A 26,874-nucleotide genomic window follows, 5' to 3' on the forward strand; every position below is an offset into this window, starting at 1 on the left:
ACACTAGATCGCGTGTTCACATCTGATAAGTTCTACACCACATTAAGCCCACCCACCAACAGGATATTCTCAATCACTAGAAACACTTATAGAATGTTCTAAAAATATTCTTAAAAACCAAAAGAAAGCACTTACTTTGCACTGTTTGCAGCTCGACTGCTACAATCTACATGAAAGTCACAGTATGGAGCTGCTAGTGTAGACAGGAAGATACTTGCTCGCCTTCTTGTGCTGGGGTGGTTCAAGAGGAACAATAGCACTCCTGAAAGTGTCTCACTTATACGAGGCATCTGACAACTCAATACATTCCGAGATACTGCTGCAACACCCCCACATTCAATAAATAATGGTGAATTAAGGACACCTAAAAAAGAAAATAATTGGTTAACAACCACTTCACTCCGCCACATCATAAAACACGGTAACTTATTAAGAACATCTGAAGACAAAATTATGATATTTACAGGAAACACTACACAGGAACTTCTTGGTGCAAGCAACAATTTGAAGAAATAACCAAACAGTATGCTGCCAGCTTTCAACAGTCACATTAAATTAGATCACTGTCTTGATTTTGACCTTAATTGCACTTGTTTGTATCTCAGCAAAAATATTTCAACCCTATTACTAATGCAATTTGATTCTCCCAATCCTCGATCTTTCTTGGTGCACTTGGAGTAAATATACACACGCGAGACAGATTCCTTACCAAAGGCTAAAAATGCAGCTAAACCAGCATGTGCACCGCACGGGGTAGCCACGCGGTCTGAGGGGCCTTGTCACAGTTCGCACAGCTCGCCCCGTGAGAGGTTCGAGTCCTTCCTCTGGCGTGTGCTTGCGTGTGTGTGTGTGTGTGGTGTGTGTGTGTGTGTGTGTGTGTGTGTGTGTGTGTGTGTGTGTGTGTGTGTGTTGACCTTAGTGTAAGTTAGATTAAGTAGTGTGTAAGCCTAGGGACAAATGACCTCAGCAGGTTGGTTGGTTGGTTGGTTCCGCAATTTCAACGTTTTCTTCTGTTTGAAGGCTCATTTATGACCTGGGTAGTGATGTTGTCGGCACGTAGTAGTCATATGCCATTCCAGCGAAATCTGAGTTATCACTGTGTGTCACCGCAGTTATGTAATTTTAGAGATGATGAGCGAGATGACGGTCATTCCATTCACCTATCTGACATGGACTTCGCCAAGCTTTTCAATTGTCAGTTTAGATTTATTTAATGTTTGTAAATGTTAGTTTTCATGTTCCCTGTGACTTACTGACCTCAATACATTTGGACACTAATTCACATTCGTCTGTGTAAGAAGAGAGAATATTATAATAAACTGGGGTTAATTTGAATTGATCTTTAATTTAATTAGTTACATGATCCCTTTTTATTATACTGTGTAACACCCAGGACTCATTTGCAGAGCCACCCTTATCCATATTGTTATTCCGCTATGCGACAGATTTTATTACCGCATTTGGGCCCATGCGGAGCTATCTGACTTTTGGGCAGTTCTATCGAAGCAGTCACTGCAACAGAAAGAAGTGAATGTCAAGAGCTCAGCTGGCGTGTGACACCATTTCACTATCATTTTCAAACTCACTGCCGCCAAACTGTATTTGTTCTAAATATGTCAAACAGTCCTCACATTTACACCTCTTGTGGTCCCAATTCTGTCCTACTACTCACATTCACATGCTGAAATAAACAAAATATGACACTACACTTATATAGTAATCGTATATCATTATTTGTATTAATATGAAGGGTTTATAAACAGAAAAATAAGGATATGAATGGTGTGGAGATCAATTGCACAAACAAACAACAAAGTGATTTCAGAATAGTGGTTCATAACTGTCTAAATTATTTACATCTACATATACATTTGCAATTCACAGCCACTCATACAGTATGTGGCAGTGAGTGCATGGCTCACCAGAATAATTTTATTCTGTTTATATTACATTCACAAATGGTATGCAGGAAGGAAGATTGTGACTACTTCTCTAAGCACAAATTTCTGCAAACACAATCTTGACAGCAAGACTCTCCATGATGCATCAAGTCTTTCCTGTAGCAGCTCCTAACGAGTTTATTGAGCCTTTAACAGTCTCAAGCTCACTTAATGAACTCTAGAGGAACCATAACACTCTTATTTGAATCTCTCTCTCTCTCTCTCTCTCTCTCTCTCTCTCTCTCTCTCTCTCCACACACACACACACACACACACACACACACACACACACAAAGATGAAAGATATTAATTCCTTATGAATTAAAAAAGGTTCATAAATGAAAATAATGCAAATACTGAACATACATATTTCAGCCAGTGTGGCAAGGCACGCTCTCAGCATCTGATCTTTCTCTTCAACAGCCCCATTAGCGAGAGACACAAGGGAACGCACAATAGCTGGTGGAAAAAGGCCTGGTGCTAAAGCCAAAAGACGGCGCACAAGACGCAGGGCTTGGACCCTTTCCATATCATTTCGAAGGTTCACATCAAGGCACCTGAAGTAAACACAAATTAAAATTATGGGTATACAGCTGAATTATTTAAATCATTGTTTTTAATGTCTGAAACTTCTCTACCTCAAAATGAAGATTTACAGTTAAAACTTCACCTATTTATGAATCTCTACTCAAAGAGAAAATATGTTTCATGAATCTTACCTGGCAATGAGATAAGGGTAATTTAGGGAGTACAGTGATCTTACATGCTTCTCTTCTTTCACTGTGTACCTCACAGCCTGCAGAGCTGCTGCTCTGACACGGGATGCCTCGTGAATTAATGGAACACGCAAACTACAAAGGTTTAGATGCAGTATATCAAATTTCCTAGCCATCAATGGTTAGTACAAATAAAAAACAGAAGGCATGACTTACCAACACTGTAACTGTTCCACAGAATACCCAAGCTCTGAAGGTCCATTGACCTTCGATATCAGTTTTACTAGGGCACTGATATAACTAAATATTTTCCCCTCTGTGAGACCTTTTTTTCTGCACAAATTATGCAGAACTTCCTTGCATATTTCAGAAGCATCTAAAAGCAAAAATGCAGTAAATCATTTTACTAGGCCATATTGTAAATAATTAACATGTAAAACAAAAACTTCAGTACCAGACTTTTTCAAACAATAATAGATTTTTCTTCAAAAAAATCCGAAGGAAAAACATCTATGTAGGCATGTTTCACTATACAAGGTCAGGTAATTTCACTGTTCAGATTAATTTAATTTGTATTCAGATGAACATCTGTGCCATTGTTAGATAATTATGCCATTATGCTCAAGCAACACTGTACGTAAAGCAAAAACATTAAAGCATACAGTGTAGAAATGGCGATCACAAAACCATCTCACATATCATGTCACAGGAGCTAGAGGAGTAACAAATTCTGCTGGTCTGGTATGTGCACCCTATATAGGCTGCTAAGAGTACAGATGAAATCAGTCAACATATTTGACAGTACAAGACATGGAGCACCCTCTCAACACAAAAGAAAGTAGATAAACTACTACTATGGTCATATCAAATGTTATCTAAATCCACATATGCCTAACTTGCAGCAAGTGCAAGGGTTGTCAGCAACTGTTCACTAGATGGCCGCATTTGTGTGTACGGGAACTAGCCACTGAACTAAACCATTGAACTGACCTTCAGTTCAAATCTTTGATAAACAAGCACTACAAGTTTTTTAATATAACTCTTCCAGGTAAGTGAACCCATCATCATGTTGTTATATTGACCAATCTTTGAACCACTGTTTCAAACGGCCTTCATCACAAGCGCAATTAATTTACAGTAATTACATTAACCTTAACAGGGCTGCTTTCAACTGTTTCAGGAACATCCGTTAAATAATAACATTACAATTCAGTCACATACCCAGAAAAGTTTTATTGAAAGTGACAACAGCTGAGCAAGTTTACAGGTATCTTACTTATTTCAAAACATTGAAAATAAATTCACTCCTGTGAGTAGAATAATTTCACAGACCTGACAAAACTTTCAATAAAAAACAATAGTACAAAGAGAAAAATGATTTGGCCTACAAAAGAAAATTCAATACCCGGTGGAAACCATAGGCCCTTCAAAATTAAAATAGGCAGACAAATCCTCAAAAACATGCCTCATCTAACAGTCATATACTGAAGTCAATAACAATTGTAAAACTAATATTTAAAAGCATAATGATAATCACTATGAGATCCGTAAAAAAAAAAAAAATGTATCCACATACTAGCAATTGAGCATAAAGTTGTTGCTCTGAAAGAAGGGGGGGGGGAGGGGGGGATTTCCTATTGCCACAGCAACTAGAATAGACTGACATCTCAGCAGAGCTTGTACCGGCTGTCAGTATAACAAATGAGCACAGGGGAAGCAATACGTGCAATATCAGTGCATTTGACTGGGGACAGATTGTGGGTGCCTGAATGAATTATAATGTGTACAAAATTCCACAAAGCCAAGTCAAAAATTTGCTAAGTGATTTTAATGCTTAGTTTAACCTGTTGACACTAAATCAAAATTTTAATAATAAAATAATTTTCCTATATTTTTAGTAAATTATTACTTTATTTTTACATTAAATAAATGTAAATATTTCATACAAGTGAACTGACAAATCCTATGTGAAAAACATCCCTCATTTTCAATCAAACTAAGCAGGTGAGGGGGGAGGGGATTGGGGAGGGGGGGGGGGGGGTGGTCCTCTGAATGTACACTCTCAAATTGGCAACAATAAAGCACTATGTGATGCACAATGTCTCCTCTGTAGAATCTCCCATGGGAGTTTTTCATGCTTATCCATAAAACCATCGCGCTGACTAAAATGCACAACTCTTCATTGGATCTACTTTATTTCTACCACTGATCCTAGTAAGGTAAGGGTCCTAAACCGATGAACAGTACTCAAGAATCAAACAAACTAGTGTTTTGTAAGCCACTTCTTTTGTGTATGAATAAAATTTTCATACTGTGTGTGTGTGTGTGTGTGTGTGTGTGTGTGTGTGTGTGTGTGTGTGTGTGTCTTATGGGCATTAAATGGCAGGGTTCTCAGCCCCCTTACACTCATTAAAACAAATGAGTGTGAATAAAACTTCAAAAATTGTTGCTCACTCATGTACTAAAATTGACTGCACAATCACTCCACCGCACATAAAACAATGGAGAAAGAGGAAAAGTGGCTATACATGATATTGAAACACAAGTAAAATGGCAAAGGAGATAAAACAAAGGAACAGGAAAATGTCAGTGGCTGACCACCAACAAAAAACATCGATGAGCCAGTCACCCTGTTAACACATTAAAACTATCTCCCTAAAATCTTGGGAAAAGTGTTGGACAATTCACAAAATTTTTAAACTATAATCGTATTCATTTGCACATCACTTAAAATTGAAGGTATATCCATCGCCAAACCCACGGCAGCCCGCAGGTCGGGAACTAAAACACAGTCCACTAAAACGTGGCACACAATGACCCATACACCACAAGCACCACACAATGGAAAATCCACCCCTTTGTGCTTCACTATACACATGTGCCCTGGCACCCAGCAGAAAGATACCACCTTCGCCAGTCATTTTAGTTACAGGATGGCACCCTTGATATTCTGAACTACTTTATCTACTGGGTACAAACATTTTAGAGAGTAAGGATACTCAGATAACCGGAACAGACAAGAAATTGAACAATGGAAGGATATCCCATCTGCTCTAGTCCCTGCAAGACCATAACGTCTTGAGGCAGTTGGGCCTTGAGGACATGATCTGGGAAAACAACAGAGCAACCAACGACGTCCCCCTGTTAGATACATCCATAAAGAGAGTTACATAGTTGTGATGTTAATCTAAAACGTCATAAAATATTGCATTAAAACACACACACAGGAGTGCAATATCTCCTGTACTGCACCAAATCTAAAAAATTACTTTGGGCCTCTGCAGTAGCAAGGGCAGCAGGCGGTTAAAACTCTGGATTTTGAGTTGTACTTGCTCCACGCTGAGTAACTCCAGCACATGCTGCACGCAGATCCCAAATGGCATTGTAGCTAGTGGACTGTAGAAGAAAGGGCATTCCAAAGGTGGATGAGCAACAGGATGGTATGCGGGTGAAGTCAGAGCTGCGAGGAACTTACATGCCTGACGCAGCACGAGGAGGTGCCACCAGATGGTGAGTAGTGATTCCCCAGCCTCAGCACAGAGAGAGGATATAGTGCTGGTCCTTTAAGCACGGATAGCCAGCCTAATCCCCTAATGGTGGATAATATCAAGGTAAGAAGCCCTCGCTGACTCATACACTGTGAATCCATAGTCCAGCTGTGAGTGCACAAAAACCCAATAAAACTGGAGTAGATGGATCCTATCTACTCTCCAAGACCTGTGGCTAAGGCAGTTTATGATATTTAGCACCTTCTAGGCTATGGCTTTCAGGTCCCTCAGGTGTAGTAAGCACGACAAATTAAGAGCCAAAAATAAGGACCAGAAACCTCACCGAGTCTTTAAAATGTAGAATGGTGTCCCTCAGATGCAAGTCAGTTTGCAGAAAACTAAAAACCCGTCTTTGCAGCCTACTCCTCTAACCTCTACACCATAAGTTGCAACTGACAGATCACTGTTGCAACACTGGAGGAGGAACAGAAAAAAGTAAAATTGTCCACAAATAAAGAGCACTGTACAGCACTCCTTACCGTAGATATGATACTTATTATGGCTATCGCAAAGAGGGTAACACTTAAAACATTGTCCTGAGGGACACCATTCTCCTGCTCAAAATGATCTCACAGCATGTCACCAGCTTGGATTCAGAGAAACCACTGAGACAGGACGGACTGTATGATGAAGAGGGGGAGGTGGCCACGAAAGCGCTATTGATACATTTGTGTGAGTAAATTGTGTCTCTCAGTAGTGTCATATGGCTTAATGATACCAAAGAATATGTCAAACGGTGATGTTTCCACAGGAAAGATAGACAGCACTGATTCCAGTTCCCATGTGGAGAAAGGGTAGATGTAAGACTCAGAACTGTTGGATTTGAAATCCAACTTGCCCCTCTCTACAGTTGCACAGTAGCGATGAAACACCAGATCCTGGCTTGCATTGGCTAAGTTTGTGCAAAATCAGCAGCAAGCATATGAGCAATGTCTAGGCACTGTCTGGAGACACCTCTGCTTCAGCACTGCAGCTATGGGTACACAACTGTGTTTACCAGAAATCCTCTAGATGGATTCCTAAACTTTTGTAGAACAAGTGGAATGATTGATGGAGTCCAGGAACGCTTGCTATGACCTTTTCTTGCTCTCCTTCATTACACATAGAGCCTTGGCTCTTGTGATGCAAAAGGCTGTGATTTTGTCTGCCGTCGCATCGCATTTAAACTGTTAAAGATCCTCACACTTGTCCTGGATCATTGAAAGGCACTCATCTGTCTACCGAGATACAGGTCGCCTCCTATGGTGACGTGAAGACTGAGATGGATCACACACGTGATGTGGTCCACCCACTCCTGGATGCTGTCACTGTGTTCAAACACAGCCAACTGGCTAAACACCACCCAGTGAGCCCTGCTGATCTTCCATTTCGGTGGCTTCTGTTCAAGCAATCCTCCATTCAGTAGGTGGATCCACAGTTGGAAGCTGTCACTGGAAAGAAGGTCATCAACTGCTTCCAACTGTGCTGAGTCTGCAAGGACTGGAAAGCAGAAAGACAGGTCTATCGCTGAGGATGACCCAAGAGCAGCTGAGAAAGGATTGGAACTGTCCGTGTTGAAGATACACAGCTTCTGATACATCATGATGGTCTCCAAGACTTGACGCCTGGGGCAAGTATAGTTTGAACCCCATAATACATTACGGGCATTGAAATTACCCAGTAAAAAAATCATGTGATTGAGTTGTTCAATAAGGCCTGCGAGAGTCTCAGAGCCTATTGTATCCTGCAGAGGTAAGTACAGGGAGCAGATAGTGATGATCTGACTTGCATTAACTGCAATAGTTACTGCTTGTAGGTCAGTAAGCAAAGGGAGAGCACAGGAGTGGTCTGTGTTCACAGGGACATCTGTGGCTTTGAAATGTGTTTCCTGTAAACACAAGCATAGGGGTTCTGCCTGTGCCAGGTGTTTGAGTTCCTCCACGTGTCCTGAACCTAGTCGTGATCCACTGTATTACGGGAGACATTTACCACCTTCACTCTGTCTTTCTGCCAGGATGGGCAGTCCACAATGGGACTGAGCGAGGTGGCACATTGGTTAGCACACTGGACTCTCATTCAGCAGGGCTACGGTTCAATCCTGTGTCCGGCCATCCTGATTTAAGTTTTGCGTGATTTCCCTAAATCGCTTCAGGCAAATGCCGGGATGGTTCCTTTGACAGGGCACGTCCGACTTCCTTCCCCATCCTTTCCTAATCCAATGAGATGACCTCGCTGTTTGGTCTCTTCCCCCAAATCAGCCCAGCCCTCCACAATGGGTGGAGGGTCGACCTTGCCAAGATTCTGAATTCCACTGGCTCTGAAGCAGAAGCAGCATAACCATCATGTCAAATCACGTCACATGGTCTGACAGTCTATCGCCTGTTTTTACGTGTGGTGGAAACTTTCCATTTGCTTATTTGGTCTGGGAGGGCCTTGTGGGAATTGCTGCAGCAGTGGCAGAGGCTATCCTGGATGTTTCACAAGACTCTGCCTTTGGAGGTACTGGGAGCTCTGCATTAGTGGTAACTGTAGCTTTTCAGATGTTCTTGGAGGGGCTTTGGGCTCTGAAACAACTTCAGCTTGACAAGTAAACTGATAAACGCAGGTACTAGTGTTAACACTAGCAAATTCCATCTGCGTTGAAGCATTGGCTGTCAAAATAGGCTTCTTAATGGCCGAAGCAAAAGATATAGTAAATGAAGAATGCTGCGTGGACTTCCATATCTTCTTGGCCTCACTGTTGGAATGTGTTTTGATGTTTTAATTTCTCGTATCTTTTTTCTTCAAGGAAGACAATGCAGTCCCTACTCCAGACAGGATGATCCCCAGAGCAGTTTACACACTTCGGAAGTGAGAAGCAAGCAACTCTGCCATGGGCGGCCTTGCCATGTTTCCCCACAAGTGGCTTCACCCTTACATCCTAAGGTGGTTTGCCCAAAGTACTGGCATTTAAAACAGCACATTGGGTTGGGGATGTAAGGCCATATACTTAGGCACAGGAAACCTGCCTTGATTTGCTCCAGGAGTTTTGTGTTACTGAAGGTAATGATGAAGGAGTCAGATTTTACCAGATGCCCATCCACCCTTTTCAATATATTCCACACATCAACGATCCCTTCTTGAGCCCACCCATCTTTCACGTCCTTCTTGGTAATGTCTACCAGATCTCTACATGACACTATATCTTTGCTGTAGTTCAAGGTGCTGTGGAGCCCCATTTTGATGGCATATTCACCAAGACATTTAGCTTTCCACAGGTTTCTTGCTTGTGGGGAACTAGCAGTTTCAACCAACAGAGCGCCATTACGCAATCACTTAATGGATGTCAGTGTGTCTGTGATGCCCTCCACAAACTTTTGAATATAAAAAGGTGTAACCTTTACAAAACTGCCCTCTTTCTGTTTCTCAATTGAAACACATTCTGAACAGCAGCATGTGTTCTGTTACTATTCACAGACGAATTCTGTGCAACCTCTGAATCTGGAGCTACACGAGCCCTCTTATTTGATTGGGTGTTAGTACCTACCAGTGGGCCACACTTGAAGTGAAGGAGAAAACTCCAAGGGTTCCATTACGGTCCCACAAGCAGCTAGGTCCACTTAGAGCCCCGCATGCCTAAGTAAGCCTTATACAACTGAGGTGCAGCAGGTTCCCCAGAGGTTGCCCGCTAATGACTGTTTCACCTCAACACCCATGCATCTCATCAGCGTGCACATCTTCAGATTGAGGTGTTTTTTATAGAGATTTTTACCATCCTCACAATCTAGGTGATAAAGTCAAGAGCCCCGTTCCCTGTGACACACAACGTTCCACTGTCACACCATACAGTGGTTGCTGAAGCACGCCCAGAGCTTATGGTGACAGGGGACTGGCAGCGCTTACCAGTCCACACCTCAGGAATCCAAGCCCATACCCAGCAAAAGAAAGCTGAACCCCTAAGGGCATTTTCATAAGATTCTCCTAATGAATCTCAGTCTGGTACCTGCTTTCCTACTATTTGCTTTATATGATCACTCCACTTTGGCTACTGAGGTACTTTACGATAGTTACTGCTTCCAGTGTTTTGATGCCAACAGCATAATCAATCAATAGAAGACCTCTTCACCTACTTATGCACAATACATTGCATTTATTTGCATTTAGGGTCAACTGCCAGTCCTTGGACAGATTGTCGATCCGCTGCAAGACTGCCTGCGTTTTGCTACCATCTTCTGGCATTGCAACCTTCCTACAGACAACAACATCACCCTCAAACAGTCTTAAAGAGCCTCCAACACAATCCACCAGACCATGAATATAAATTGTAAACAGTAGTGACTCTATACCATTCTGTTGGGATACCTCAGAAAATACCTTTACATTTTTCAATCTTGTTCCATTAAGAATGATATAATGACCTGCCAAGAAGTCCTGAATCCAATCACAAATCTGGTGCAACACTCTGTAAGTTCATATTTTGTCCATTAAATGACAGTGTGGAACTGTATCAAATGCCTTCTGGAAGTCAAGGAACATGTACATTTATGTACTGCACTCTAGATCTCAGAGTGAACAGAGTTCCACAAGATCTCTTATTTGCTGATTCCATGATGCTTTTTACAACGGATAATTTCATTCTTGGTTTTGTTTTATTTCGTTTTAGCGTGCAAAAACAACTAGGGTCATATGCACCCATTTCAAAACTGTAGAACATGAAGACAAAGAGAGGAGGTACAAATGACTACATGTTAATCGCAATCGACGGAAGAGAAAACAGCTAAAACAGGGACTTGGAGAAAATGTGTCATAGAGAAATGGAGGCCCTGAACTAAAAATTAAATGTCCTTCACCATATTGCTATGACAGATAAAAAGTAAAATCCGGTCGACAGCCCACGCATCATTCGCTAAAACGGTTGATAACCCAGACAGCAAACACAAATGTGAATGTAAGTGGTTAAATAAAGAACATTCTGTCACGAAATGGCAGACTGTCAAAGGTTGAGTGCAATGAGCCCAAAGTAGTAGGGGAGCACCACTTAACAAATGGTGATGGCTAAAAAGACAGTGCCTGATATACAATCTAGCTAAAAAGATCTCCTCATGGCGAGAGGGCAGAGAGGTGGTCATCTGAAAGGTTTAATAACCCGGAGCTTGAACCCTTAAAGGGAGGACCAGTGGTGATGGCAGAGTGACACCACCTGCTGACAGATGGCAAACACAGAGGTCATCGGAGGGAATGTAAGAACTAGCGGGCTGAGATACAAGGACTGCAGCCTTGGCAGCAGCGTCAGCGGTCTCATTTCCTGTCAGACAGATGTGACCAGGAACTCACACAAACATCACAGTGACTCCATCAAGAGTGAGCAAGTGACAGCTTTCCTAGAGCCATTGCACTAAGGGATGGACGGTATACAGCACGCACAGGCTTTGAAGGGCACCAAGAGAGTCAGAGCAGATGACGCAGTTTGAAAGCCTGTGTCGCCGGATGTACTACGTGGCCTCATACAGGGAAAAGAGCTCTTCTGTAAATACTGAGCAGTGTTCTTGAAGCCAATACCGAAAAACGTCGATGCAAATGACGAAGGCACACCTGACACACGGTCAGTCAGAGCCATCAGTGTACACAAAGGTACTATAGTGAAGACCTGCGCGAAGGTCATGGAACTGAAGGCGATGAAGCGAGGCTGGAATAGTGTCCTAAGGAAGCAAATGGAGGCTAACGTTAACGCTAGCCACTGCACGAAGCCAATGTGGTGAAGAGTTCACCCCCACCAGGAAAGTTGCAGGTAGCATAAAGTTAAGCTGCCAGAACAACAGCCAAAAGTGAACTCCAGGAGGTAACAGAGAAGAGGGATGCGCCCTATACTGGTGATCAAAGGAGTCATCCAAGGAGGAGGCATGAAGGCATAGATGGGTGGCCATGCATGGCAGACTAACACCATGCATATCTGCTGAGGAGAAAGTCACGGCAGTAGGACAGCGGTAGTTCGGCAGCTTCAATACACACACTCAACCAAGCTACTATATAAGTTGCCAGTGGCCAAATGCATGCCAAAATGGTGGATAGTATTGAGACGGCATAAGAGGGACGGACATGCAGATGCATAAACAAAACACCCATAGTCTAGTTTTGAATGGACAAGAAACTGGTGCAAATGGAGGAGGGTGGTTCGACCTGCTCCCAGGAAGTAACACTGAGGGCACACGTACAGCATGCTTCCAGGCAAGACATGTGGGAGGATCAAGAAAGTTTCATATCGATCATGAGCTCCAGGAATTTCGTAGTGTCAACATACAGAAGAGCAACAGGCACAAGATGTAAAGTTGGTGGAAGAAACCAATTGCACTGCCAGAAATTCATACAAACTCCAAAAATGTCATAACGCATGAGCATAAAACATGTTCAATATTTCTACAGCAGATCAACTTCAGCAACATAAGCCAATAATTAAGAGTGTCTGTCCAACAACCATCTTGAAAACAGGAATGACCTGTGCTTTATTCTGATCACTACATGCCCTTTGTTGCTCCAGTGACCTATGATAAAATGCTACTAGAAGGAAAACAAGTTCTTTCACATAATATTTGTAGAACCTTCAGGTATTTTATCCGGTACAGTTGCCTTTCCATTGGTAACCAGTTTTTGTTATTTTCTATTCCCCAGATGTATAGCTCAATATCTGCCATTTGGGCATTTGTTCGTCGACTGAAAGGAGGAACTGTATTACCATCTACCACAGTGAAACACTTTCAAAACTTCAAATTCAGTATTTCAATGACAGTGTGGTCACTGAATGACTGAACAGAAGATTTCAATCCACTTACCGGCTTCATTTATTACAATTTTTAATCAGACTGTTAGGAAAAATTTTACTTTCAAATTCACTCAATACCTCTCACATCATTTTCTTCACACTCCGTTTGGCTTCATCCAGCTTCTGTTTGTCTACTAGGTCTCGATCTTGCTTAAATTGAAGATGAAACTCTCTTTGCTTTTGAGGGAATTTTATAACGTGGCAATTGGCCCATGATTGGTCTTTTCCATTTCTCACAACCTTACTTGGCATATTCTTGTCTAACAGATAAACTTCATCAAATTGTCCTCCCGTTATAAGAAGAAAAAAAGCACACTTGCAAGACGTCATCCCCAGCATATCCCATGTGCAAAAATTTGGGACATACCTGTGATAGTACACAGTTATTACCTCCTGAATGTACAACTTTTAAACTACTTCTAGTTGTTTGCATTCAATGTTCTCCATCAGTTACATCTCATGCAGATCCCACAGCACACAGCTATACTCCAGAAGGGGACGAGCAACTATGGTGTAAGCAGTCTCTTTAGTAGATCTGTTCTCTTTCAAAGTGTTCTGCCAATAAATCACTGTCTTTTGTTTGCTTTCCCCACAACATTATCTATGTGATCATTCCAATTTAAGTTATTTGTAATTGTAATCCCTAAGCATTTTGTTGGAGAACATTTAAATTTGTGAAATTTATTGTGTAACCAATTAGCAGTTTTCTTTATTACTCAACGTGGATGACCTAACATTTTTCATTATTTAGAATCACTTTGTGCACCATACAGATATCTTGTCTAAACCATTCTGCAATTGGTTTTGCCCATCTAATGATTTTACAAGACAGTAAATGACTTCACCATCTGCAAACAATTTAAGAGGGCTGCTCAGATTCTCTCCTAGGTCATTTTGTAGATCAGGAAAGGCAGAGGGTCTTAACACTTCCTTGGGGAATGCCAGATATTACTTTTGTTTTACTTGATGACTTTCTGACAATTTTTAGGAACTGTGACATTTCTGACAGGAAATCACAAATGCAGTCACACAACTGAGGTGATACTCCAGAGGCACAAAATTTAATTGGAAGATGCTTGTGAGGAATGGTGTCGAAAGCCGTCTGGAAATCTAAAAATATGGAATCAATTTGACATCTCCTGTTGAAGTACTCCTTACTTCAGGAGAATAAAGAGCTAGTTGTTTTTCACAAGAACGAAAGAACGATATTGTCTGAATCTATGCTACATTTCTATAAATCATTTTCTTCGAGGTACTTCATAATGTTCAAACACAGTATATGTTCCAAAACCCTACTGTAAATCAATGTTAGTGATATGGGTCTGTAATTTAGTGGGTTAATCCTATTTCGTATCTTTGGTATTGGTGCGACTTGTACAACTTTCCAGTCTTTCAGTACAGATCTTTCAGAAAGTGAGCGGTTGTATATGATTGGTAAGTACTGAGCTATTGGATCAGCACAGTATGAAAGGAACCGACTGATATAAAATCTGGAGCGGAGGCCTTGCCTTTATTAATTAAGTGACGTAAGCTGCTTCACTACACCAAGGATATCTATTTCTAAGTTACTCATGTTGGCAGTTGTTCTAGATTCTTGAATATTTATTTCATTTGATGTTGTTAAGGAGTTTTGGAAAACTGTGTTAAGTAATTGTGCTTTACTGGCACTGTTATCAGTGAAATCACAATTGTTATCGCACAATGAAAGTACTGTCTGTGTCTTGCTGCTGGTGTTCTTCACATATGACCAGAATCTCTTCAGGTTTTCTAAAAGATTATGTGACAGTTTCTCTGTGGAAACTATTAAAAGCATCTTGCATTGAAGTTCACACCAAATTTCAAACTTCTGTAAACAATGCCAATTTTGGAGATTTTGCATTCTTTTAAATTTGGCAGGCTTTTTTCGTTGCTTCTGCAACAGTGTTCTGACCAGTTTTGTGTACTATGCAAGATCAGCACCACTTCTTATTAATTTATATGGCATATATCTCTCAATTGCCAGCGATATTATTTCTCTGAATTTAAATGACAACTGTTGTAAGCTTACATAGTCAGATCAGGAGGAGTGAAAATTCTCTCTTAGAAAAGTGTCAAGCAAATTTTTATCTGCTTTTTTAAATAGATGAACTTTGCATTTATTTTTTGTAGGTTTTAGAGTTATGGTATTCAGTTTCATCACAACTGCCTTGTGGTCACTAATCCCAGTATCCATCAAGAAGCTCCCTATTTGCTCAGAATTATTTGTTGCTAAGAGGTCAAGTATGTTTTCACAAACTTTCACATTTTGAGTGGGCTCCTGCTGTTAGAAATAATTTTCTGAGAAAATATTCATTACAATTTTGGATGACGTTCTGTGCCTACTGTCGGCTTTCAACATGTAGTTTGGGCAACATATCTAGGGTAGGTTGAACTCATCACCAACTATAACTGTGTGAATGAGGTACCGACTTTAAAGACTCAAGTTTTCTTTGAACTACTCAGTGACTGGATTATTTGAGTAGGGGGTCAGTAAAACAAACCAATTATTAATTTATTCTGGTTGTCAAGTATAACCTATACCCATGTGGACGGCAAGGGAAGAGAAGGGGAAGGGTGTCACTTCTACTGAAGATGTTTTCAAGTCTTGTTTGAGAACACATTGTTTTGCACAAAAAGAGCACCTAATATGTCAACCATATATATATATATATATATATATATATATATATATATATATATATATATATATATAAATGATGATGTCTGCTTGTGTCTGTGTATGTGCGAATGGATATGTGTGTGCGCGCGCGTGTACACCTGTCCTTTTTTCCCCCCAAGGTAAGTCTTTCCACTCCCGGGATTGGAATGACTCCTTACCCTCCACCTTAAAACCCACATCCTTTCGTCTTTCCCTCTCCTTCCCTCTTTCCTGAAGAAGCAACCGTCGGTTGCGAAAGCTACAAATTCTGTGTGTGTGTTTGTGTGTTTTGTTTATTGTGCCTATCTACCGGCGCTTTCCCGCTTGGTAAGTCTTGGAATCTATCTGTGTGTGTTTGTGTGTGTGTCATTAAAGTAGTAACTTTAATGACACACTTATTCACTTCATTAATTTACACTGCATTTGTGAATCGCAACATAAAAGTGTGCTTCACGTTTTTGTACCTAGAGCTGAATATTTTATGTTGACAAAATACCATGTGCCAATGTGTGAGGGAACAGCAATGTAAATTGAAATACGTAAGGACATTTCATTTTCATGCAATAGCTATTGGAAGTAAATGTTGTTTGAAAGTAACCATGTCAAAGAGTAAAGAAAAATCGGGAGGATATATATAGCAATTGGCAAAGGCTAACGGAAGTCTCCAGAAGGTTAAAAATAAAATTAATATGAATGTGTTTTAAAAATAACATGACAAATGAAAAGAGTTTGTGATTACATAAGTCAATCATAAATGTTTCTAGTTTTTCAAAGCCAAAACATCTTATTCAAACTAAACTACATAAAAATTATGGATGGATGGTTGATTGGGGGTAAGGAACTAAATAGTGACATCATCAGAGTTGGTCAAGGGTCCATTCATCCAGAGGTAGCGGCATCCGCCAGGAATGCACTCGGACAAGGAAAGCACAAGCGAGACACTGAAGGCAAAAACTGGTGTCAGAACTGAAGGAATAGAAACAGCCACACAATTTATGGAGAAGTTAAAGCATATTGATTAAATCAGTACACAGATCAGAGCAGACAAGAGGTCTCCCAGGGCACAGCAGTGACGAGAGAAATGCCACCCGATCCGACCCTGCCAACCTGATTATGGATGAAGACAGATACAGCGTAAAGAATGCCTTCTACTCGAGAGATTCATGAAAGTAAAAGGAAAAAGGTTCAAAATGTATTGTAGCATCAATAATAAAACAAGATGAGAGAAATAGTTAAGGTCATACACATAGGTGTCATCCAGTACTCTGCACAGGATAGCACCAACTAATCAACAGAGTACTCCTCCTAAATTAAAACAGTGTGTGGCCCAGAAAGAGGCAAACCGCCTCAAAGCAATTACAACAGAGGGAAGGAGGGATGATGGGTAGCAGGTAAAAGAGGCAAGGTCAATGGTCCCCCTGATCCAGTATGTAGAAGGATACATCATCAACCTCAACAACTCCAGCAACCCAGGTGTGTTATACCTGTTATAATGTTAAAATTTTATATTTCAGAATAAAAACCACTGTCATGGAGAAAACAGAGAACCAGTTTAACTGTCTACGAATCATCCGCCAACATGAGAAGCAAAGAATTTGGAAGTCCTTGCTTAGCAATGAGAGAGAGGAGGGGGGTCATTCCACCAGGATATGAACTACTGTCAGTAAGGCTCCACAACCGCAATATGAGGGTGGCTCCTAACATAAAATAAAACTATGAGTGAGTCTGGTATGACTGATATGTAGGTAACATCGAACGGTAGATCCTTCAGGGAGGACAGAAAGAAGTATGCATTGAAGCAGCAGACTCCTTGATAGTGCGGAGTTTGTTAGTAAGGCCAATAGCTCACCAGATTATGTTCTATCTCCGAGCGAGCAGTGGTCTTCGTTGCACCCGCAAATCAATGACTGATCATCAAAGTAAACAAAGGGCGAGTAATCGCACCTCTAGCCAAACAGCGAGCCAGTTCATTCCCTGGGATACCTACATGACTTGAGACTCAGAGAATGAAAACTCAGCAGACTATATGATTAAGTTCAGAGAGAAAGTCACAGGGTGGCAAGAGTAACATTGGTCAATGGCGAGGAGACTGTACATTGAGTCACTACATATTAAAATGCAGTCAAGGGAGACCTGTTTTATTTAACACTGGGGTCTTAATTGCCAGCAGCTCCAGCATAAAAACACTACATGAATGGTGTTCCTAAGCAGCAGAAGATGCAAAAGTATAGCCCATCCCATTCATTGCTTTAAAGCCATCAGCTTAAAAGATAAAGAGCTTCAGAAGAGCTGAAAGAAACAGACACTGAAAGTTCATGGAGGCATTAGTCCTAATTCGTGGTCTGGGTACTAACCAAGAAAACACAGGTAATACATTTAAGGAGGATAGGCAGATGTCCTGGTACAGGCTTGTGAGGCACATTCTGACTGGTAATACAACCCAAGGGCAGGTATCAGAGGGTCAATATGACATGTCAGATGGCCAGGAAATTGTCGAATTGTGATTGCATAGGTGAGTAAGGGTTGGTATCACTAGAACTGAACAGGGAATAGTCCTGCTCAGCAAGGAAACAATGTGAGAGACTAGTCCAGAAGGTGCCAGTGGTCAGTCGAACTCCATAATTATTGAGTGGATTTAACAATTTCAAAGCTGAAAGTACTGCTGAGCTATAAACCTGGCAACCATAGTTCATGTGAAATTGGGCCAATGTGGCACGATCCGCACCACAAGAAGTGTGGGAAAGGAAGCTTTCATTTGCAGGTAGTCCTTAGCCAAGTCAGCTTCTTGTCAAAGAGGAGTCCCAAAAATTTGGGCTGCGCAGCTATGTTCAAGAGCCGTGTACCCATGAAGAGTTCTGGCCCAGGATGGGCTGTGGTAAGATGACAAATTTGCACAACCCACATTTTTGCAGGATAAGATTGGAAACCATGGGAAAGGCTCCAAGCAGAAGCCTGTTGGATGGTGCCTTGGAGCTGGCATTCAGCCAAGACTACAGCCAGGAACTGTACCAAAAGCAAATGTCGTTAACATACACTGCAGGAGTGACCAATGGCCTGACAGAGGTCACTCGGCCATTGATGGCGATGAGGAAGAGGGGGATATTCTGTACAGAATCCTGCGGGATGCTGTTGTCTTGGACCTGTGGAGACCTGAGTGAAGTACAACTACAACCCAGAACAACCAGCGAGATAAAAACTGATGAATATAAATTGATAGGGAGCCTTGAAAGTGCCAGTCATGGAGGGTAAGTAAAATGTGATGGTGCCAGGTACACTTGTATGCCTTATGTAGGTCAAAAAGACTGCAATGAGACATTGCCTTTTAGAAAAAACACTGATAGGTGGATTCGACAACCCAGCATAAGCAGTGGGCAAACCTCCTTTCAAGCAGTTTGCACAGCAGGTTAGTAAGATTAATCAGCCAGTAACTGTCTATGGATGTTGGATTTTTGCCTGGCCTAAGAACTGAAATAATGATACAAACTTCCCATTGTGAAGTGAGGACACCACAAAGCCAAATATGACTGAAAACCCTGGGGAGGTGGAACCGTTGAACTGCAGTCACATGTTTTACCATCTGATTGTGAATGAAATCAGGACCTGGGGTCATATCGGGAGATAGGGCAAGAGCCTGAAGCAATTTCCAGCCAGTGAATGGTTCATTATATAATTTGGCATGCTGAGAGGTGAAGGAGACGAGGACGTCTTCAATTCATCACTTCTGCATCCAGACAGCAGTCACATCAAAAGAAAACACCAACACTGATGCTGTCGCAAAGAGAGTTGCAAGCTGTTTGGCAATAGCAAAAGTGTAAATACAGAGGCCATTATGAAGGAAAAGACCCACTACAGCTATGGATCTTCGACAACACAGAAGACAACACAGATCTGGGGCCACACCTGGGATGAAGAGGCATATATTCCTAGGGAAGAGGTGTAGTGCTCCCAGCATTCCTTCTTACTGCCTTAAATTAGGTCATCAATGCAATTGATGATGGCAATGTGGTCGTTTGTTGAAATATTGTGCCCATTTGACACCAACAGCCAACAGATCACCTGTGAACTATTTTGGTAAGATTATTTTGATTTATTGTAGCAATCCATTTTGTTTCACTAACCTTATAAAATCAATGGCAGTAACACTGATAAAAATCACTCCTTGTCTCCATAGGATAAGTTCTCGGACTTTCATTTTACTCAGCTGTCAAGCGATGAAGTACAGACTCAGTATATTTGGCTCTACAGTACTGTTGTACAATGTTAAGCCTCACCATGAGACATTAATTCACACAGTATTATCACAATGTATAGAGAGTCAAGTCCAAACAGAGGGGGTAAAACACAGCATTTGCAGCTGACTGTTCTCATCACCACTGTGTAAAACAGGTTACATCACTAGTGATACGACACAATTCGCTGTATCCTGCACAGTACCCAACTTTTTGACCTTAAGTCAGGTTTCAGTCACATATATCTTGATAAATTTGGAATTGGATTTACATCATCTACCCTCATACATTCCTTATTTTACTTTATATGTCTGTACCACTACACATTTTGCCCTTGACACACTTTACACTGCAAACACAGATATATGAAGTTCATGAATTAATATCACATATCATATCAGATCTGTGGCTCACTAGTGGACTAAAACTATCCCTAGTGCCCAAACTGAATCATCTCAAAATATCTCCATAACATCAATGAATGAAAGTACTTGTGTACTTTGTAAGTACACCAGCTTCCGTGTATCAAAGCTGTAATATTGTGGACAAATTCTGATTATAAAAGATAAAAACATTCAACCTCTGAGGGTCACAAACATGCATCTCTCAGAAGAGCTTCCTATCTACACTCTGTGGGTATAGAGACAACAAACCACATATCTATTTTCTGGTTGTAATACTGAATAAAGCTGTGCTGATTTATTTGTTTTAGGGCCGTTAATACTGGACAAGAAAGATGAATGGATGACATTAAGTTGAAATAACAGGTGAATGCAATTTTATTGTCAAATAATAGTAATACATGCAATGATTTGTACCTCTGACTAGTGAAAAAGCTGCAGTACTGTAATTATGGTAAAGGCTGTCTAGCTGCAAGGACTTCATTACAAAAATTGTGTTAAGTGCCAAGGACTTTAGGAGCTAGTACTTGATTAATATACTTCGTTTTGTCTGTCCTGTTTGTTGCAATTATGTCAGAGAATGACAGTGCGCCCTAAGGTTCGTGGGCGAGTGCTAGCAGCATAATATCCATACTGTTGAGTTAAATAAGCATTTCATGTTTTACTTTCCTTCTGCACTATGCGGTTAATATATATTCACATCCCATTTTTTTGTGACCCAAGTAATAATTTAGTAGACTGAAAAGATAACAAATTGGCTCAGTTCCCATAAAGAATATTTGTCTTTTTAGATTTATTGCATTGAAATTACATTTGGCTTGTCTTTCATCATTAGTCACAAAAGCATTTGCATATTAAGTTTTAATCCTAGTGAACTTGTGCATAACCACCATCACTTTTTAAATCCTATAAGACACAAATAACAAAATATATTCTAAAACATGGAATAGTTTGGAAGGAAATACAGGACATTAACCATAACCCTGACAAGAATTTCCGGGAAATTTTAGCGGAATATAAAGCAGGTATAATGACAGTATGCTGTTAAGGACTGAACTATGGTATGTTCTGCCAATAGCTTTGAAGAACTATTCTAAGCAGCTTTCTGCAAGCTAGCCCGAGGAACCATTATAAGCTTCATAAAGTAACATCGGTTCAATAGAAATAACCCACTTTCTACTGTCTGAAGATACAGTGACAGTAGGTAAAGAGAAATCTAAGAATGCAATTTCACTTACACAAACAATAAAAAAGTGGGAATTGTGGGGCATTATTCAAGGGAAGATACCTACCCACAATGTAGTATTTAGCAATTTTCCATTTTCTATGGGCCAACTAGTTTCTCCTTGAACTCATGACTAAAATCGTTTTATACAGCATAAGTTTGTCATTGCTGCGATACTACTAGAAGCTGCAAAATCTGACAGTGGGTCAATAAGTTGATGATTCTTCTGAAAACTATTAGCAGTGATGAATACAGTAGAGTGAGTGGTGATTACAACAATGCTAGAGGATGCAGAAATGTGCACACTGCATTGTGACAACCATTAGAACCAGAAGATTTAAGTTCAAAATATGGCATTCATATTCAAAGCACCTGGTCACCAAAAACACCAGTATGATCTTTCCAGACTGTTAGTAACAAGCTATTGAAGATCATTGGAAACAAAACAATACAGCACATCATAATCTGTGTATCACTCACTACAAAAGCAACATGTGTGAAACTAGACAAGCTTGACTATACAGCAACTGAAAATTTTTCTGAGAGTGAGTCAGACCAAGATAGCCACTCCAATGTCCAACACCAAACATAATTTTTTAAATTTCTGGCTTGATTACAAATTGTTTTATTTGGATATGTTCTCATACCATGGACTCGTACAAACTGTTTGGACATTTCACGTGCCTTACACTGGAGACAGAGGTAGTAAACATTGTATTGTTCTTGAAGAGCAAATTCTTGGAACCTTTTTACACACAGAGGCAACATTGCCATCTAAGCAAGCACAGTACTTTTCAAAGCATACATCAACTTCAGAATGTACAAGCCACGAAAACCAGTGGAATGGAGCATGTATGTTTGAGCTCTGGTTGATTGTGACACAGGATATGTTAGTTGTTCTGAACTGTTGCAGAATTCTGGCTGCACAGATTTCCAGATGTTCACAGATATACTCTATAAAAGAATGACTAGGAACTCAACTGTGGAAGAAATAAAAATTATAATTCGAGGGAACAGTGCAAAAACCCAAGGGAATATGACACAAATTGAAAATTAACAAAAGTGATGTGTGTGCTTCTCTAAAAGACAGCAAAGCTATCATATTTGTGAGGGAAGATAAGATAGGTATTAAGCAAATGCTGCACTGCTAGCAAACAGGTGCAGGAGACACTCTGTGGTGCTTTCAGAATGAATGAAATACATGAAAAGAATGCTGAGGGAGTCAAAGAAACATTACATTGCTGGCTTTGATTTTATTGGTAAATCACTAGAGATGTGGATAAAAATAGGTTTCTAACTAAAATTCTCGAAGTGAATAGTTTCAAACCATACAATAATTTTCAGGAGAGCATGACATCTAAACAGTATTTGTACCTCCAGTACAGGAAGACACTGAGAAGCATGTTGGTGAAGTTTGAAGCAACACATCAAGAATAAATTGCCCTGTATCAAATGACAGATATTGAAAAAAGCTAAGCAGCAGGAAACAATACTGTTTCTGCTTTCCTTGACAGGAGGGCAAAAGACTGTAACATGAAGTCAACAGAAGATATCAAGACATGGACCAAAACTGTATTTTACAGCAAGTCATCTACATTAAATGTAGGACTCCATCATACTAGACAATTTTTAAATATTTAATACTATGCAGAAACACAAATAGCATGGTATCTAGGGTGCAACTTATTTTCTTTCACTAAAAACACATGAAACCTATAAGTAAACTAAACTATGTTACATCTGAAATCATTGACTTGTGATCTTGCAATTATTATGATTGCACTTTCTTCTTGGGATCAACAAGTCTGTAGGCCAAACAGAAAAACTGAATTGCTTGGAACCTTTAGATTCTTGCATATAAAGTAGAATAGAATCAGCCACTGAGATTACATACAGGGAAACTTAGCCAAAAAAAAGAGGCATGATTAATACGCTCGTAACGCGAGCAGGACGAGTATGTGAGCCACAGCACCTCAAATAAGAAATGCAACACCAGGAAAGTTTTCTGAGGAGCAATGGGTACTCCACACATTCCCAGAGTGACGGACAGAATTGGCCATATATTGCGCAAACATGGCGTAAAGACAATTTTCAAACTGACAAGGAAGATCAAAGAGTGCCTTAGATCGGCAAAGGAGAAAAGGGACCCACTTGCAATGTTGGGAATATACCGTATACCATGCACATGCGGAAAAGTTTATGTCGGAATGTCTGGACAGTCAGTTAACACCAGGATCAAAGAGCATAAGCAGCATTGCAGGTTGGGGCAGTTGGAGAAATCGGCTGTGGCAGAGCACGCACTGAGCGAGACCAACCATGTAATAAAATTCACCGACACAGAAGTTCTGGCTGTAGAGAGGCACTATCACGTGCGCTTGTTCAAAGAAGCTGTAGAAACACAAAAACAGATGAACAGTTCTAACAAGAAAGAGGAAATCTTTAAGTTAAATGGATCATGGCTTCCCATACTGCAGCAAAAGACTGTCTCAGGTAGCAAGAGGAGAACCGCACTGGAAATGACTGTGAGAAGCCCTCTGACATTGGCGCGCCAGGTACATATAGTCTGTGGTAGCGAGCTCGGCTCCAGTTCACCACCAGCAATGGAGAGTGAAGCTTTGACAATGCCAGCCCTTGTGCTGGCAAAATGTCAGTAAAATCATTAGATGAAAGTAGGCCAAAGAACCCGAGACAGAAGCCAATAGGCAGTTTGTCAACAAGTAGCCACAAAAGCCTTTAACAAGTCTGTTAAAAATGTTCTGAATTTAAAAACATCTTTCAGTTATTTGTGTAACCAATCATTCACCAGTGGAACATTTCCCAATTGGCTAGAATGTGCTGAAGTTAGGCCTATGTGGATGAAGAAAGTCATTGAACTTCCTCCTAATGTCCCTTTAGCCAGCAATTCGAAAATTTTAGAGAATGTAATACAATTGCAAGGCTTCGCAATTGCTATATATGTATGGACGTGAGATGTATATCTTAATCTCCATTCGTCCTTTCTCTCTGCGCATCTCCTCATACACAGTCTTCATCCATCTCCCCTGCTCCCTCCTCTCTCAGTGCACCACACCCCTTCCCCACCCCCTCTCGGTGCATCACCTCCTCTCTACGTCTGTTTCCCCACCTACCACCTACCCCCTGGCCCACCCCTCTGCGTCCACCTACTCCTTTCTCTGCCCTTCAGCCTTGTTTATTGTTATTGCAAACAAAACCTTGATTGCTAACTGAAGTCACTTAAAACGAATGGCTGGTATCTTTGGTATACGGGGCATGAGAAACACCTCTCCAGCTGTTGTATGTGTTACAAGGATAGTAGTAGCTTCAATGACACCATTTCGATAGTTTTAATCTGTGAATGGGCAGGATCACAAAGTTTCAGACAATTCAGATTTCATAGTAGTATTCTACTGATAAGCCATTAAACAATAAATACAACTTTCCCGTTTTCAAGCAAAACCAACAGTGAAGAAGAAAACCTTGTTGTGTATACAATTTTTGCTTGAAAAAGTATATAAGGAGAATTCATATATATGGGAGAAACAATCTGTCTAATGGCCTCCTATTGTAGCTGAAACTTTGAGAAAGAAATTGAAACCACACATCTTCACAGCACAGCACTTTCTCACAGTCAGGTTTACAGAAAACCTGTACACTGTCATTTTAAAAAGTAAACATCCTAAGTCTGTCTGAACGTTTATTAGAGAAATGTGCAAGAATTTGGAGTAAATAAGTCAAGTACTTGAAATATTTGATGATGTTTTCTCTCTCTCTCTCTCTCTCTCTCTCTCTCTCTCTCATACACAGAACGTATAAGTAACTAACTCCCTAACTAACTAAATGGTCTATATCCATCCAAATGTCCATTAGACTGTAATGTAAAAATTTGAATTAAATTGATCAATGTCTTTGTGAGATTTTTTGCTAACAAAGTTTCCCTTTTAGATATTATATAAGTATTTATTATTATTATTATTATTATTATTTTGCACTTCAAGATTAGACACTTGTGCCTGTTCCATCTTCACTTTTCACTGCCACCTTATTCTGGGTCTTCCTATTCATCTCCTTCCTCTTGGGTGGCACAGCATTGTGGGCTTCTCTTTGCACTTATTGTTTGTAGGTGATGTTTCCATAATTTTTTTAAATTTCTTTAATCTTTTCATTAATATCATAAACATCTAGTTCATTCCTAATATCTCCATTTCTTATACAGTCTTTCCTTATAATACCTCTCAATTTTCTTGGAGTCTCATTTCTGCTGCTTATAGTTTATGTTTATTGCGTTTTTTAGGGATCCACGACTCACTGCCATATACTCACACAGGTGGTTATGTATTTACACAGGATGAACATTAATACCACCGACAAACTGCAGGGCCAGATTCCTGACTGGAAATGGAGAACAGGTGGCTGTAAGAACATGTGTCCGAATATGTATCATTGTCACGATAGGTGGTGTTGACAATTGAACCACTGACTATGTACCGTGTGCATGTGATGCAGCATACTGGAAGCAGCAGAACGGTCAAGTATTCATACTAGGAACAAGCCAAGGTGGTGTCTGTGTACGGCCAAGCAGACTGAAATAGTCGAGAGGCAGCATATCCTGTAGAACCCAGCCCTCAAAATCTGGTGTACGCACAGTCTACTGCACCCTGCACATCTGTCTGAAAGGACACATGAACTCACAAATGCCCTAAAAAAGGCTTGACATATTGTGTGATGTGGTTGGGGTCTGTGAGGGTACTTGATTTGGTACAGTCGTGCTGCCTCTAGACTGTTTCCATCCCCGACATGAATACTGGACCATCGACCATTCTGCTGCTTACAATATGCTGCGTCAATCACACAGCCTGCAACACACAAGGAATACACAGTACATGGCACAGGAACTTTCATCAGCGCCATCTACTGTGGCAACAATGCATTTCCAGACACACGTTCATACAACTTTTTTCCTCTATTTCCTCATTACAGCATCATGTAAAAGTTTGAAGTTAATCAGTCATGTATTTTTTGGAGATTTTCCGTAACAATGTTAATCTAATGCTTTGTCTTTATATAGAAGTATAGAATATAATAGAGGGAAACATTCCACGTGGGAAAAATATATCTAAAAACAAAGATGATGTGACTTACCAAACGAAAGCACTGGCAGATCGACACACACACACACACACACACACACACACACACACACACACACACACACGTGCAGATGGATGTGTGTGTGCGTGTGCGTGTGCGCGAGTGTACACCTGTCCTTTTTTTCCCCTAAGGGAAGTCTTTCCGCTCCCGGGATTGGAATGACTCCTTACCCTCTCCCTTAAAACCCACATCCTTTCGTCTTTCCCTCTCCTTCC

At 40.6% G+C, this 26,874-nt stretch overlaps 1 protein-coding gene across 1 annotated transcript in view; it reads right to left on the reverse strand.

The window, feature by feature from the left end:
• Window positions 1-26,874, reverse strand: part of LOC126298424 (rapamycin-insensitive companion of mTOR-like) — a gene marked incomplete in the record, with an annotated part of 194,615 nt that overhangs the window by 150,478 nt on the left and 17,263 nt on the right. Inside the window, 4 exon segments of the mRNA XM_049989753.1 lie at window positions 136-364; window positions 2,307-2,497; window positions 2,660-2,791; window positions 2,873-3,032. Of these exon segments, the coding sequence (XP_049845710.1) occupies window positions 136-364; window positions 2,307-2,497; window positions 2,660-2,791; window positions 2,873-3,032 (712 nt within the window).

Source organism: Schistocerca gregaria, chromosome X, assembly GCF_023897955.1.
Source record: "Schistocerca gregaria isolate iqSchGreg1 chromosome X, iqSchGreg1.2, whole genome shotgun sequence".
Classification (NCBI taxonomy): Eukaryota; Metazoa; Arthropoda; class Insecta; order Orthoptera; family Acrididae; genus Schistocerca; species Schistocerca gregaria.